At 40.9% G+C, this 17,359-nt stretch overlaps 1 protein-coding gene across 13 annotated transcripts in view; it reads left to right on the top strand.

Moving 5' to 3' along the window:
- Window positions 1–17,359, top strand: part of SPATS2L (spermatogenesis associated serine rich 2 like) — a 184,327-nt gene that overhangs the window by 108,514 nt on the left and 58,454 nt on the right. For all 13 annotated transcript variants that reach the window (XM_069577950.1, XM_069577956.1, XM_069577951.1 and 10 more), the window contains 3 exons: window positions 9,024–9,132; window positions 13,829–13,878; window positions 16,405–16,651. In XM_069577950.1, coding sequence (XP_069434051.1) covers window positions 9,024–9,132; window positions 13,829–13,878; window positions 16,405–16,651 — 406 coding nt within the window. The remainder of the gene's footprint in view (window positions 1–9,023; window positions 9,133–13,828; window positions 13,879–16,404; window positions 16,652–17,359) is intronic.

Raw genomic sequence — 17,359 nt, forward strand, 5'->3', positions numbered from 1 at the left:
AAGTTGTAGGCTGTTTCTCCTTTTGTAGGCAAAAAGATTAAGCTCACCTCTAAGATGACAAGACCTCAAGGTAAGGACCAGCAATGTCTGAGACCTAGGAGGCACTTCATACATTTGGATTCTTTTCACTACCATGCAGTATGTTATGTTGAATCAGAGAGATGCAGTGAAAAAACAAATTAGATAAATAAGAGGGGAATATTTCAATGACCGTCTAACTGGGCTCCCTACTTCCTTTTGTTCATTCATCTCTTTGAACATTTATGAATCATCTACTGAATGGCACCCATTGTTCTAGGCCCTGTGGATATACAGCTGTGATCCCTGTCATTTATGAGCTCACATTCCAGTGGGACAAACAGTCACATAAGTAAATACTTAGGGTGACGTGAGTGCTAAACAAGGTCTGTGAGCAAGGCTCATGGGCCTCTCTCCTCTGATCTGTCCTTCCCATTCTAGCGGACTTATCTTTAATGCTGCCTCCCTCTCCCCTTGGCCAATTGGATTAGTTATCTGGCTTTATTACTTTTATTTCCAGCCCTAGTTACTAATGTTGTCTCTAGGCAGTCTTTTCTTGTTCTAGAAAATGAAAACGCTCCAACTAGTGCAAGTGAAAAAGAGGTTACTCTAAAGATGGAGTAAGGGACTCATGGGACTTCAGAACAAGTTAAAGAAGCAGAAAAGGCAGGAAGTGAGGCAGCTCCCAAACAACCCTTGTTCACCTCCATTCTGGCTTCTCTCCCTTTGTGTGGAATAGTCCGGACTCCAAGGCAGAGAGCCTGGTTGGCCCACTTAGTCTTTTCAGACAGGCCCCCTCCTGACTGCTGCAATCATTGTCACTACACGCTGCTTCCTTCGAGTCACTCACTCAGCGTAAGCTGTAGTTACATGTTTTTCCATCTGTGTGTTTCACAGCTGTTCTCCTCTCTAGGTTTGGTAGCGCCCGTATCTGTTTTATTTCTGCTGTATCCAGCCATAGTGCAGTATGCGGTATGCACACAGTGTACTGCTTCATCCTGACCACAGCAGGCGTTTAGTAAATAAATACAGGAAAGAGTGAGACCAAGGAAGGGGGCGGGGGGCGGGGGGCAGGCCCGGAGCGCATATTGTTGGCCACCACTCAGCTTGCAGGGCAGGAAGAGATTGAAGACAGCCTTGGGTCCACTGCTCAGCAAGGCTGAGGAGGAATGTTCTTAAGAAGCATTGTATATAGGATGATCTCCCCCAGATAAGTCCTGGTCACCAGGGTAGGCATACATTCTTTCCATTTCAAAGGCATACCAACCTTTATACCTAGAGACACCCTTCTCCTTCATGGCCCAATGTAAATGCTTCCACACTTTCCTTTTTAAAATTTATTGAGCAGCTAATATATGCCAGATTCTATATCAGACACTTTCCATGCATCATCTCTTTTCATTTTTACTGAGACTCTAGCAGGTAATATCCTCATTTTACAGCTACAGAGCTAAGTTTCAACAATTTCAACCATTCATCCAAGGTCATAGAACTAACAGGTAACAGAGCCAAGGTTAGAGAACAGGTCGGTTTAATTCCAGAGCTGCTTGCGTGATGTTTGGCTGTTTCCTCTCTATTCTCCCCTCCTTGTCTGCTGTCTTCTCTGTGACACTCCAGCCTTTCTCATACAAGCAGCACAGTGTTTACATGCTTTCAGGCGCAGATATTCTGGCCGCCCTGCAGTGCTGTCTGTCTTAGGACAGTTGTGTCCTCAGCACCTGGTACCTATTGGAGGCCCAACCAAAACCTGGGCTGAGCTTCGGAAGGATAGGCAGTTACTATGCTATTTTTAAAACTCCACAAAGTACCATGAGTATCTTATTATATAGAAATGTCATAAATATTCTTCCCATCTCTGTTACTGAAATTTAAAGAGCATGTGTCTATTCTCCACAAGTATATAATGCTTAGGTCCCATAACAGTCAGCAGAGACTCACCCGTCTGTTGTCGTGGATGGTAAATGCAGAGTGATGGGATGGTCCAGCACTAGCAGAATGTTCCTTTGACTCAGAAGAGTAGCCTGAATAAGGACCGACTGTAGAGCTCAGGGAACTGTACTCAATATTCTGTAACGGCCTAAAGGGAAAAGAATCTTAAAAAGAATAGGTGTATGTATATGTATAGCTGATTCACTTTGCTGTACACCTGAAACTAACACAACATTCTAAATGAACTATACGCCAATATAAAAAAATGATTTTAGAGGGTAGAGAATGAAGGAGAGCTTTTTAGCATATTTATATACAATTAGCAAAACCCCACTGTAGCACAATAACACATATAAACTAATGGAAAAGTAATAAAAATATTAGCATAACATGTCAAAAAAAGAGCAGCCTGGTATAGCTACAAATTGACATTCTCTCATTCAACAGATTGCTATTAAATACCTACTCTGTGCACATTTGGGCTTCCCTGATAGCTCAGTTGGTAAAGAATCCACCTGCAGTGAAGGAGACCCCGGTTCAATTCCTGGGTCGGGAAGATCTGCTAGAGAAGAGATAGGCTACCCACTCCAGTATTCTTGGGCTTCCCTTGCGGCTGAGCTGATAAAGAATCTGCCTGCAATGCAGAAGACCTGGGTTCAATCATCCCTGGGTTGAGAAGATCCCCTGGAGAAGGAAACAGCTACCCACTCCAGTATTCTGGCCTGGAGAATTCCATGGTCTGTATAGTCCATGGGGTTGCAAAGAATCAGACACAACCGAGCGACTTTCACTTTCATATCCATCTATCTGTGCACATTATTGGTCACTCGGGTGAGCATGGTGAAGATGCAGAAATGACTGGGAGGAGAATTCTGCATTCATGTTCCTTATCATTTAGAATATGCACCTCACACAGACAGGCCTGTGATGTAGAAGGTGCTGGGCTTAGGAGACATCCACTGATAAGGTCTGTGGAAATTGAAAGGAGACAGAGATGACTTATGGCAGGGATGGTGGAGACAAAGAGCTTCACAGGATACCTGGCATTTCAGGTGGAGTATAAAATTTGGGCAAGTGGACACATCTTTTGTTGTTCAGTCTCTAAGTCGTGTCTGATTCTTTGTGACCCCATGGACTGCAGCACGCTAGGCTTCCCTGTCCATCACCAACTCCCAGAGCTTGCTCAAACTCACATCCATCGAGTCAGTGATGCCATCCAACTATCTCATCTTCTGTGTCCCCTTCTCCTGTCTTCAATCTTTCCCAGCATCAGGGTCCTTTGCAGTGAGTCAGTTCTTCACATCAGGTGGCCAAAGTATTGTATCTTCAGTTTCAGCATCAGTCCTTCCAATGAATATTCAGGACTGATTTCTTTAGGATTGACTGGTTTGATCTCCTTGCAGTCTAGGGGACTCAAGAGTCTTCTCCAGCACCATAGTTTAAAAGCATCAGTTATTAGGCACTCAGCCTTCTTTGTGGTCCAACGCTCATATCCATAAAATGACTACTCAAAAAGCCATAACTTTGACTATACACATCTTTGTCAGCAAAGTGACATCTCTACTCTTTTTTTTTTTTTGTCTCTGCTTTTTATCAAGGACAAAACTCACATGGAGGTAGGGGTAAGTGGCCAACACTGGGCTTGTGCTCATCTGTAAAGGGCAGAGCAAGAACGGCATTTGGAAAAGCAGATGAGTGCCCAGTTGTCAATGGTCCTGAGTGCCAGGTTGTAGACACTGAATTTTACTCTTAAGGAAGATGGGGAAGTAGTCCTAATTATACTTGAAGAAGAGTAGTCTGGCAGCAGGCTCAGGGATGAATTTGTAGGTGGGAGACCAGAAGCAGAGAGAACTGTTATTTTCTGTTTATTTGATAGTACTGGGTCTTTACTGATCACACAGCTGTGTAGGTGGATTGAAAACTTCTGTTAGAACCATTTTTTGAAACTCAGACATAGTCTTAAGTGACTCATCTGTAAGCCAAGGAGAATTTCTAAGGAGTCATCACAGATAGGCTCAAAAAATGCACAGTGTGAATGAAGAAATCTGCTAACAGTTCTTAAGCCAGACAAGTCAGGTCCAGGAGAGGTAAGTTAATGTGGGAAGCTGAAGTAAACCGCATCTGTGAAAGCCCCACTGCCTTGCTGCCTAGTGCCGGCAAAATGCCAGACATAGAGAACAGACCTATGGACGCAGGGAGAGCGGAGGAGGGAGAGGGTGAGATGTGTGGAGAGAGTAACATGGAATCTTACAGTACCATGTGTAAAATAGATAGCCAATAGGAATTTACTATATGAACCAGGGAACTCAAAGAGGGGCTCTGTGACAGTCTAGAGGGATGGGACAGGGAGAGAGATGGGAGGGAGGTTCAGGAGGGAGGGGACATGGGTGTACCTACAGCTGATTCTTGTTGATGTATGACAGAAAACCACAAAATTCTATAAAACAATTACCCTTCAATTAAAAAATAAATAAATTTAAAAAGAAATAAAGAAAAAGAAAATGCCAGCAGGACGGGCCTGAGACAGAATGGGGCAAAACCTGCCACCTTAGATAGACAACCCCAGGGAGAGGAGAGAAAGGGAGATTAGAATGCTTAAGTTAAATCAAAACACTCTTTTAAACGTTTATTTTTTATTGAGATATGGTTGATGTACAGTATTATATGTTACAGGTGTAAAATATAGTGATTCACAATTTTTGAAGGTTATATTCCATTTAGAATTACTATAAGTATTTGCTATATTCCCCACATTGTGCAGCGTTGTACAGTTGTACAGTATATCCTTGTAGCTTATTTTATATGTAATAGTTTGTACCTCTTAATCCCCTACTCTTATTTTGCCCCTGCCCTCTTTCCTCTTCCCACTGGTAACCACTAGTTGGTTCACTGTATTTGTGTCTGCTTCTTTTTTGTTATAATCACTTATTTGTTGTATTTCTTAGATTCCATTTATAATGATACCGTACGATGTTTGTCTTTCTCTGGCTGACTCACTTCACTTGCCATTGTACCCTCCAAATCCATGCTTACTGCTACAAACGGCAAAAATCTCGTTCTTTTTTATGGCTAAGTGGTATTCCGTTATACATATATACACCACATCTTCTTAATCCCTTCATCTGTTAATAAACACATTGTGTCCATATCTTGGCACTTGTAAAGAATGCGGTTATGAACATTAGGGATGCATGTATCTTTTCGAATTACTGGTTTTGTTTTTTTCAGATGTATACCCATGAGTGGAATTGCTGGGTCATATATGGTAGATCTATTTTTGGTTGTTTGAGAAACCTCCATACTGTTTTCCACAGTGACTGCACCAATTTACTTTCCCACCAACAGTGTACCAGGGTTCCTTTTTTCCCACATCTTCACCAACATTTGTTGTTTGTATTCTTTTTGGTGATAGCCATTCTGGTAGGTGTGAGGTAATAAATAGCTCATTGTGGTTTTGCCTTGTATTTCCCTGGTGATTAACGATGTTAAACATCTTTTCATTTACCTGTTAGCCATCTACATTTCCTCTTTGGAAAAACGTCTGTTCAATTCTTCTACCCATTTTTTAATCCGTTTTTTTGTTGTTGTTGAGTTGTATGAGCTGTTTCTATATGATGAATATTAGCCCGTTATTGGCCATACCATTTGCAAATATTTTCTCCCATTAATTAGGTTGTCGTTTCATTTTATCAGTGGTTTCCTTTGCTGTGCAAAAACGTTTAAAATCAAAACGACTATTGAGGTGCAAAAGGCAGATTTGTCAATAGCAAATTGAATTTGCCATTTAAATTAGTAAAAGCAAAACAGGGAACAGTAATTAGGGAAGGTAAAGCAGTTGCTAACTGAACCCCTAACTCATGGTCCAGATTGTCCCCCAGCATCCTGTGCTGCCGCCTGGTCGGCCCCCCAGGAGACTGTTTTATGGTGTGAGAACCCTCGAGGGATGGAGTCGCGTGCAGATTCAAACAGTGGGCTTCAGTGTGAAGCTGCAGCAGCGGATTCACCAGCTTAGGCTGTGGCAGCGACGTAAAGGCTGTGTGTGTGAAGCGGTGCCAGAAACAGCCTTTGCAAAACAGCCACTGCAGGCGAGAATTTTATGAGCTCCCCATATGCAAACTACCATTAGTCACGCATTGATTGATCCATTGCTCCAGGAGCTTCATTTCCTAACGCAAAGGCAGCTTTTCAGCACAACCTCCCTGTAACACTGCCTCTGTCATCCACACCTTACGTTTTAAAGCTCCTTCATAAGGAGACCTTTTTTAGATTTAAATGCTTAGACCCCTTATGACTGCTGCATGTTGGATAGTGACACTGTGAAGTCTCTGGATGCTTATGCATGCATTTTAGTATCTGGATTCCTCCGTCTCTCTCCAAGACATTTTCATAGCAAAACAAATGTAGTGAATTCATAAATAAGAAGGTAGAAAAATAATGCTACTCTCTCACATTAGCCAAGTACTATGATTAAAGCAGAAACTTGGCCGAGAAATTCACTAGAATTCAACATTACTATGGAATATCTAAGAATAGATTTTTTTTTTCCTTTCCTTCCTTTAGTGTCTTTACAACTTGACATTCTTGTTTTAATTAAGTGTCTTCCTCTGGGAACTATTTGTGATATTCATAGTTATATTTGATATCAGAACTCAGTTATTGACAATTTTCTGAGGGTATGTTCAGAGATAGGATATATAAAGTGACAAGGATAGATGTTCTATATTCTACCATGTTGGATTTTTTTTTGTTCTTTTAAAGAGGAACAGGCAAGTGCTGTGTACCTGTTTAAAGAGGAAGTATCTCTATAAGCTATGGTTTATATCATGTTTTGCCTGAACATAATAAAATAATGTTTTGCAGAGGAGAGTCTGGAAACAGGGCAAACAACCATTTATGTTTATTCCATACTTCTTGATCTTTATTGATCACACAACTGTGGAGGTAGATTGAAAATTCTGTGTTTTTTTAAATTGAAGTATAGTCAATTTACAATATTATATTAGTTTTCAGGTATACAGCACAGTTATTAGGCATTTTTATAGCTTATCCTCCATTAAAAGTTACTATAAGATAATGGCTATAATTCCCTGTGCTGTACAATATATCTTTGTTGCTTATGTATTTTATACATTGTCATTTCTATTTCTTAATTTTATGCCCTAATCTTGCCCCTCCCTGCTTCCCTGTCTCTATCAGTAACCACTGTTTTGTTTTCTCTGTGAGTCTGTTTCTGTTTTGTTACATACATTCATGTTATTTTTTAGATTGCACTTATAAGTGATATCATACAGTGTTGAAGTCTATGTCTTTGTCTGATTCACTTCAGTAAGCATGATATTCGCTGGATCCATCCATGTGGCTGCAAATGGCAGAATTTCATTTTTTATGGCTGAGTAATATTCCATTGTGTGTGTGTATATGTGTGTATGTGTGTATACACACCAATAGCCAAGCTATGGAAGCAACACAAGTGTTGGATATAGAAGGTAATACCATACATACATACGGAGAGAGAGGGAAGAGGGAAAGAGCTATTTTTCTTTTTTTGTAATGTTTTTGTTTCGTTTTGTTTTTGGCCGCACTTTGTAGCTTGGAGGGTCTTACTTCCCTGACCAGGGATGGAACTCTTGCCCTTGGCAGTGAAAGTGCAGAGTCTTAACCACTGGACTGCTGGGGAGTTCCCAAGAGATATCTTTCTAACATGATGAATGAATAAGAAAGGACAGCATTGAGGGTGGTTGAGGGATGGTCACAAGACCAAAATCTTTTACATGACCTTGTGGGCTACATGATCTGGTCCCTGCCTGCCTCTGGCCTCATCTTGTACTTCTGGAAGCCTCAATCTCTGTCCTGCTCCATACTCCCTCCTCATCTGTGCCTGGCTCCTCATTCATGCTGTCCCCTCTAAGAGGCCCTCCCCCTTAACCTCCCAGCCATCTCTTCTCTTTTGTCCATCAGATTTCAGCACACCTATATACACTCAAGTCTCCTTGTCATGATTTATGGCACGTATTGCAACATGTACATAGATATGTATTTGTGTGATCATTTGATCGGTATGTACATACTGATATGTCCCCTCTAGTCAGTAAGTTGCAAGAAGTTTGGTGCCTTGTCACAAGGTAGGCTTTCACAAAATACTCCCTGAAAACAAGTAAGGATTGTGTAGTGCTTTTGTGATCATCGATGTGAATGCCGCTCACCTTGGCACCATACGGCATTCTCGCATTTGTCAGTAGTGGCTGCAGTAATCCCCTTGATAGAAAGCAGAGAGAGCCAGGTTTTGCTACAGTGGATAAAGTATCCTGTAGTAATTGCAAGTTCTGTGAGCTAAAGGTCAATGAATTCTATTAGGCAAGAAGAAAATGTGCAAAAGTTGACTAAGAAATATCTATAGGTCATTAAAAATTGAATATTAGCTTAACCTGTTGAAATCCTTAGCTCTCATGTATGTATTTACACTGGTTTAAATGTTTGATTTTTCAGAAGTGTGTTGGGGAACCTTTTCTGTATTATGGCTAAGATTGCCATTTCAAAAACACAATGCCCCACATTTTTATATCTCTATAAACATTAATGGAGTTTCACAACATACTTTCGTGAACTGCAATGTGACTGTCTCCACTGTGGAGATAAGAGAAGCTCAGGCATGAAGCTATTTCTGTAAATTTTCCAAAGATAGGCCCTGAGCTCATGGAGAAGAGAGCCAGAGACAGAGGGCTATCTGTGTGCTCACTGAAAACACATGTTGTGTGCATCTGGAGTCCTGGGCATGGGCTGCGGGGGAGGGGAGTAGGTTGCAAAACCAGAGTTGGCTCTTCAGGCTTGCTGCTCCAGTCCTAACAGGGAAATCTTTGTAGAAATGTGTATTCAAATAAAGAGGGTATCAAGGTGATTACCAGGATTAGCTTTTATGGGTCCAAAATGCCTTGAGTATGCTTGATGGCAAGAAGATAGATTAGCCAGCTTTTTAAGGCCTTTAGAACAGTGTTTTTTTCTTTTTTTCTATCCAGTGAGAGATTCATGGATGAAAAACATTCACAATGTTTGCCTTTCTCTTTTCCTCTCCTTTCCAGATCTATGCAGTTCGATCAGTTGTTCCCAACAAAAGCAATAATGAAATAGTCCTGGTGCTACAGCAGTTTGATTTTAATGTAGATAAAGCAGTGCAGGCCTTTGTGGATGGTGAGTATACATGTCCTGTGAACCTGTAGATGTTAGAACTATATATTCTGTGTTTCTTCTTTGAGTGAATTGAATACCAATTATTTACTAATACTTTATTTTTTATAAAAATATGCTAGGTTTTAAAAACACGTCTACATACATTGGTGCTTGCCAGGGTCCTGGAGGTGGTGAGGGATGGGGACTTAGGTTTAATGGGGATAGAGTTTCAGTTTAGGAAAGGAAAAACTCAGGAGACGGATGATGGTGAGAGCTGCACAACCATGTGAATGTACTCAGTGCCCCTGAACTGTACAGTTAAATATAGTTAAGACAGTGTGTTTCAGGGGCTTTCCGGGTAGCTCAGCTGCTAAAGAATCCACCTGCAGTGCAAGAGACCCCAGTTTGATTCCTGGGTCAGGAAGATCCCCTGGAGAAGGGATAGGCTACCAACTCCAGTATTCTTGGGCTTCCCTAGTGGCTCAATGGGTAAAGAATCCACCTGCAATGTGGGAGACCTGGGTTTGATCCCTGGGCTGGAAAGATCCCCTAGAGGAGGGCATGGCAACCCACAGCAGTGTTCTTGCCTGGAGAATCCCATGAACAGAGGAGCCTGGTGGGCTAGAGACCAGAGGGTCGCAAAGAGTTGGACATGGCTGAGCAACTAAGCTCACAGTGTGTTTTATATTATGTGAATTTTACCACAGAAAACAGCATTTTAAAAAACATATCTATGTATTAAGAGCAGGATTTGGAAGTTCTTTTTTCCTCATTGAGAAAAAACAGAAGACAGACTATAGATAGTTTGCAAAGGATACCTGTTCTAATGCTACTAATTCCACTGTCGACCAGTCTGTCCAGTCTGTTATTAAACAATGTCCTTTATTTGATGGTGTCCTTGTTAATGGAGGATAATGAACTTCATTCCTGATCTGAAAAGCCTTCTCAACTCTTCAACCAGCATAGTTCTACTTGGCCTTAGGACTGGAATCCTTGAACCTGATGTTTAAGTAGTCTGAGGGGACTGATTTAGTCTTTAATATCCTTAGTGTATCATTTTGAAATTTCCTAATTAGTCAGAATATTAGTTCATCTTATCCACCTCTAGAACGTTTTTGCTGTCTAAAAAAATTTGATTTTTTGAACAGCCCATTTCCAGTGATGTTACAGAATCTAAATTCTCAGGAATGTAGTTACTTTATAAATGTATAACCTACTGTTTTACATTTCCTATAAATTATGGGAAATTCTTCTCTCCTAGACAAATTAAATAAATTTCATTTATGAACAAATATCTTATACCTGTTCTTTGATATCCTATATCTTCTGTCCTAGCATTAGTTTCTGTTTTGTTAATATGGACTAACTAAACATAATCTGACCAGAAGTTCAGGGAATACCTTTCAGCATATTCCTCCTTTTATACTAGTTTTGTTTTCTGTTAAACTTACTCAATTTCCTGGAAATAAAACAATCTTCCTAAATTTCTACATATATTATAATTGCATTTCAGGCAAGGTCTTGGAACCAGATAGCACACTCACATTCTGATATCTGCAGTCAGAGTTTAGAGTGCTAATTGAATTAAAAATGATTATCATTCAAAATTGGAGAAGGAAATGGCAACCTGCTCCAATACTCTTGCCTGGAAAATCCCTTGGACAGAGGAGCCTGGTAGGCCACAGTCCATAGGGTCACAAAGAGTCAGACACAACTGAGTGACTAACACACACACACACACACACACACATCATTCAAAATGGGACTTCCCAGCTGGCGCTAGTGGTAAAGAACCTGCCTGCCAAGGCAGGAGATGCAAGAGACCAGGGTTTGATCCCTGAGTCAGGAAGATCCCATGAAAGAGGGCAACTCACTCCAGTATTCTTGCTTGGAGAATCCCATGGACATGGGAGCCTGGTGGGCCACAGTCCATGGGGTCGCAAAGAGTCAGACATGACTAAAGTGACTTAGCACACATGGTTCAAAATAGACCTGCAAGCAGCCCCACAGTGCATAACTTTTCTGACTGTTCTTCCTGCTTCTTGTATGAACAAATATGGAATCTTTATTCGTAAGAAACAAATACAGAGAATGGGATGCTAATCCAGCTTTGCAACATTTGTACAGTTTGTCTCACAAAAGAAATTGAGAGGCGCACAGCCTGGCGCAGATAAACTCTCTTTTCAGTTTCACTTACCAGTGTCACTCACATGGAAAAAAGCTTTAGGAAAGGAAACAGGTTACTATCCCCATGCCTCCCCACCCTCAGCTGGAGTGAGGCCCCCACATTCTCCATCCTGAAAGTTTTTATTATAAAGTGACCCTGATGAGATGCCCAGATGCTCAGTAACTGATGGACTGTCATCAAATCCAACTGTATTTAAATACAGCACCATGCTTGTCCTTCTTGAAATTTTCACCTTGTCAAGATTAAGGTCTCATTTTAAAAAACTCATCGATTGCTGAGATATCATTTTGGATGGGAGTCAATAGGAAAACTTGTTTAAAGATCACTGAAAATCAGAAATAATCACTAGGAATCACTTATGAGGCACACTAAAAGCACACTTCCTGAGTGGCTTAAAAAGCTCCAAACAGGACTTCCCTGGTGGCTCACTGGTCAAGAATCCTCCTGCCAGTGCAGGAGACAGGGACTCGATCCCTGATCCAGGCAGATCCCACATGCCCTGGAGCAACTACACCCCCGTGCCACCACTATTGAGCCTGTACCCTAGAGCCGGGGAACCAGCACGACTGAGCCCAAGCCCATGTGCTGCAACTGCTGCAGTCCTGGAGCCCTGGAGCCCGTGCTCTGCAGCAAGAGAAGCCACTGCAAGAAGCCTGCACACCACACCTGGAGAGTAGCCCCCACTGGCTGCAACCAGAGAAAAGTCCCTGAGGCAACGAAGACCCAGTACAGCCGAAAATAAATAAACTAATTAAATTATGTCTATAAAAAAACCTCCAAGCAGTTTTAGTATAATTAAAGTTTAATAGTAACAGTTTCAAAATTGTCTGTAAACACAGGTTCTTCAGAATTACCCTCTAAAAGCTCATGGTCCAAATTGCAAATAGAATTTATGTCCAAATATAAAAATTAGAAGAATAATTGAATATTGCAGTTGAAAGTAGTAAACAACTCACCCCCTTTCTCTGATTTAAAAGAACCGTCTTCAACATTTTTTAAATTTAATTTTTATCCAGAATTCTGAAGTTGAGCTGTAAGTAAGAACTACCCTAATAATTCTTAGCCACGGATGTGACTTAGGAAGTAACCTAGTGAAAGTGACTTCCTAAAGTTCTTCGAAAGGAAAATACTATGAAACATTAATTCTCTGGGCAAATTAGAAAAAGATCACCCTAGTTAATAAAAAGTCTGAATTATAGCTTACTTTTAAATGCAGTCTTACTATTTCAAGTACATGTAATACAAAAAGCCTTCGAGGGGCATTGAATTGGAAACTCTGAATGGATAGGAATAATTAGTCTTTTTAAACATTAGTCAAAGCAATATGGTCTTCTGCTTATCTAACAGTGGCAGTAGACTCAATAATTGGGGCCCTACTAATTTGAAATTTGTTATAAAGACTAGCCTGAAGTTTATCTTTGTTTAGCCAACACACCCATTGTAGAGAACTATTAGTATAATGAAATGGTATGAGAATGCTTATACCTATTTAAATAAGAACAGCTGGTCTGCTCATTACCAATAACTTGTTGAAATTACCCCCAGCAGTTTGGAGTGAGTGTGTGAGTGCATGCTAAGTCGCTTCAGTCGTGTCTAACTCTTTGTGACGCTATGGACTGTAGCCCACCAGGCTCCTCTGTCTGTGGGATTCTCCAGGCAAAAATACTGGAGTAGGTTGCCATGCCCTCCTCCAGGAGATCTCCCTGACGCAGTGATTGAACCCAAGTCTCTAACATCTCCTGCGTTAGCAGGTGGGTTCTTTACCACTAGCACCTTGGAGTGAGTGAAGAAACTTAGATTACATGAAGATACTTATTGTAGCTGACCGCTGGTTAAGCATTTCTTTTAAAATATTTTTTAATTTAATCAAGTTAGACTTTTCCTCTGCATCTGGGCGATGCCACATATGCACGTGAAGAGTATTTCAGAACCTGGGACTCAACTTGTTGTTTAATGAGCTTCTTTTGTTTCAAAGTGGAACCTTGCAAAGACTACATCCTGTCCTTATCCACAGTGACATGAGCAAAACTAACATTGGATCATCTGTCCTTCTTGTCACCCTGCAGGTTGTGAACATAATGAGTAGAGGCAGAAAATGAGCAGAAATAGCCAAACAAAAAGTTAGGATTCACATGGTTAATAATATTCAAAATCCCATGTTTGGCCTAGAAGATTATAGGTATTTTGATTCATATATAAAACAGAACAATTTTAATTCTACCTATGGCAATGAAGCTATCAGAAAATTCTCAAGATATATTTCATTTTCTCTAAGACAACATAATGATAAAACAAAGTAAGCTTCATGTAGTGGGGCTTAATACTTTGATAAAACCAAGATCATGCAGTGAATTAAATGAAAATCTGGAAATAAAAAATGAAACTGGCATTTTTATTAAGGTAGGATGTATCAAAACAAATGAAAAAGCCAGGAAAAAAAAATCGCTACCAGGATGGAAAGACAGAGATGAATTTTGTGTGGTGTTTTATTATGTGAATACATGTTGAAGATTCTTTGTCTTTGTCTAGGCAGTGCAATTCAAGTTCTAAAAGAATGGAATATGACAGGAAAAAAGAAGGTAAGATTGATATGGATTGTAAATTAGTAACATCTTCCATCAGAATCTTCGTGGCTGTTATCATTTTAACAAGGGTGCCAATTTTGTGCTTCTTTCAAATATGTTAATATGTATACCCAGGAAGCTTCCAGATTCATGACTTTCTTAAATTAAAAGCCACCCTCCCTACTAATGCCCTTGTTTTCTGTTCAAGTGTTTTTAACCACCAGGTGTGCTTTAGAAGTCCCAGAGTTTTTCTTTTTAAGTATTAAGGCAAGCCCAACCAGAGAATTCAAAGGATTCTAGATGTTAACTTGCCTGAACGTATCCCACAGCACAAAGGAAAACATTAAGGAGCTTTTTAAAGATACTTGAAAAGCTCTAAATACATTTTCACATGTTTTTCCAGCCAAGAGAATCTGTCCAGGGCTGCCCCCAGAAACATTTTTCCTGAATTCTAATAAGCTAGATTTTTAATAAAGGACGTACTTTAAAGCCATAGTAAGTAAGGGACCTGTTTTCCTTTCTTTCGAACCCTGGCAGACTGACTGCTCCTTGTGAGCAGAGGGGAGATTTTAAGCTGCCCCATTCAAGTTATTTTCCTTTCTTGTCTAGTCACACCGTTCCGACCTCTGGGCACACGTGAGGTGTGCTGTACACATACTGGCCTTCCTGGTCTTGTGAGCGTTTATGGGTACTCACTGGCTCCTTGGAGGTGCAACTTCTTGTTCTAGGCCTGTCATCTGTTTCATTACTTTGACAAAAAGTCTGCTTCTCTTTCCCAAGTAACTTCCCCAAGGGGAATCCCAGTATATACTCTTCCCACTGAGGGAGGATCACCGGCCCGAGGAATAGGTTTTGACAAATGCACGCATGAAAGCAGTATTACTTTCATAAATTCCCAAGATTACTGAAATTACTGGAATGATCCTTTCCTCCTTTTTCTCCTCCTCGCTTCATGGAGACCTGGGAGAATTACGAGGTTTTTTGTTCAACATTTGTGTGCCACCATCTTTGACAATGTCTGCTTATCTTTAATCATAGCTTCCCAGACTTCTGTATGAAATGAAGATGGTTTGCAAGTGATTGAAAGGCAGTATTTATACTTACATGGAGAAATTTGAGATGTATGGATTGGGTTTTAAATTTCTCTGATGTGGAAAAAAAAAGAGCAGACAGCAGCTGCAGACCCAACTCATTACCAAACCTTCTTCTTAGAGGTTAAATGGGAAGATGGTCTCCCCAGCATAGGAGACCCAGGGCTCCTGTGGGAATGGTGCCCCTGGGCCTTCCCTTCACCCAGTCATTGCACTTCTCTCCCCTGGAGGAGCCCTTACACAGAGCCATGCTTGCGGTTTTAAAGGAAAAGAAAGGGAATGGGGAGGAGAATCAAGAGAAAATTGTTTCTTCTTATTTCTTTTCAAACATGTTGCAGAACAAAGCCAGGCTGATGTTTAGCTGGTGGGACACTGATGCCACAGGCAGGCCAGGGTCTGTCCTGACAGGTCCCTTGTCTGTTCTCATTGGCTGAGGCCTGTACCAAGGTCTAAAAAATTTCAGTTACCTAAAATTCGGGGTAGGGACTTTCCTGGTGGTTCAGTGATGAAAATTCCACACTTTCACTGCAAGGGGCATAGGTTCGATCCCTCTTCGGGGAACTAAGATCCTACATACTGCAAGATGTGGCCAATAAATACATTAATTAAATTACTAAAAGATATAAATAAAAAATGAAATAAAATGCATAGTTGTGTTATTCTGAGCTAAATGTAAGAAAAGTCTTACGGTGCTGTTCAGCTAGCAGCCAAGTATTCCAGGGGCACAGAATTCACATGGGCCCACGTTGGTTTGGCAATGCTTTGTAGTAGTTCTCCACTCCAGCTTGAATGTTCATGGGGATGATCCTGGGACTTCCTGGACAGTGTGGCAGCAGTCCAGGGGTGGCCTGGTTTGGGGGGGGGGGTGCCTTTTCAAGACCCAACCTGGACTTTGGGGATTTGATTCCACTTCCTCATTCTGCAAGGAGGTGCCAGCCTCTTCTGTTCCCACCCTCCCCTCAGGTTTCCCTCCTCCCCAGAGGAGCAGAACCTCAGGGTCCTCCCTGCCCTCCGCCCACCCTCATGGTCTCTATAAGAAATGAGAACTCTTCTCCAATAGCACAGTAGCTGAATTCAAGTTCCTCCTGGGTAGTAATCACGAGAGTTTTTATTCTATGACCATTCAGATATGTAGGCCCTCAATTTGCTCAAATGATATGTCAGCTATTTTAAGCCATTTCCTGCTGTTTTTTGCTTGTAAAGGAAACTTTTTGTTTTCTATGTTTATGAGGTAAAAGTTTATACAACTCATTGTGGGAAAGAAGCTATTTATAGTAACTTGGGCAGTTAATAAAGACATCAGTGTTTTCACCCATTTTATTTGAAGAGTCAGAAAACAAAAAAAAAGCAAAAGGATAACATATCTTATTTTGCTTTCTCGGATTCACATTCTATTTCAAGGTGCTTGTGCGCTGCATAATATTCATTTCTCATTTGTTTCTCATTCTAGAATAATAAGAGAAAAAGAAGCAAGTCCAAGCAGCATCAAGGCAACAAAGATGCTAAAGACAAGGCAGAGAGGCCTGAGGCAGGGCCCGTGCAGCCACCACCACCCCAGATACAGAATGGCCACATCAACGGCTGTGAGAAGGACAGCTCATCCACCGATTCCGCCAATGAAAAACCAGCCCTTCCCCCTCGTGAGAAAAAGATCTCAATACTCGAGGAGCCTTCAAAGGCACTCCGTGGGGTCACAGGTCAGTTATTCTTAAGTAAAGTTGCTTAGGAAGACATAGAAGAAAAGGATGGCAGGGGACCCACTGGGACCGTCACTGCTACAGTTGTTGGTGGTGAAAGGAAAAGATTGTCCTGCAACATTGTGCATAGATTCAAATGGTCTTTAGGCAGGATGGTAGGGGCCAGGAGGAAAGTCACAGGCCCAGAGAAGACATGTCTAATCCAGCCCTGCAAAAGTCAGAGGATTGTTTTAATCTAAAAAATATAGTTCTAGTCTCTGTTGGAATCATCAGGAAAATAGAAATTCCAGCTTAAAGAAATTTTTCTTTCTAAAGGCACTTTGGCTAGGAAAAGGGAGGGATAATTGGTGACCAAAGGAAATGTTATTAAAGCGTAGGCCAAATTATTTTATCTCCTGGTATTTTATATCGTGCAATAGAATATAATCTTCCAGGCTGTTAGAATCTGGAATATTCTTTATTTGTGCTACAGCTATATAGTCATCACTCAATGAAAGGCTGCTTCTTAATCAACCGTATGACCTTAAGGGCATCATTTCATCTCTAGTGTCCCATTTCCTTTCTGTAAAATATGGCAGCTGTACAGGATTCTACTAGATCTGTGATCTTCAATACTGTTTGGCCCAAAGCTCCATTTTTATGTCAAGTCCTAAAGTAAAATTCATAGATAATGTAAATCTACCTAGAAACAGAACATCAATAATATAA

The sequence above is a fragment of the Ovis canadensis genome, chromosome 2 (assembly GCF_042477335.2).
Source record: "Ovis canadensis isolate MfBH-ARS-UI-01 breed Bighorn chromosome 2, ARS-UI_OviCan_v2, whole genome shotgun sequence".
Taxonomy (NCBI): Eukaryota; Metazoa; Chordata; class Mammalia; order Artiodactyla; family Bovidae; genus Ovis; species Ovis canadensis.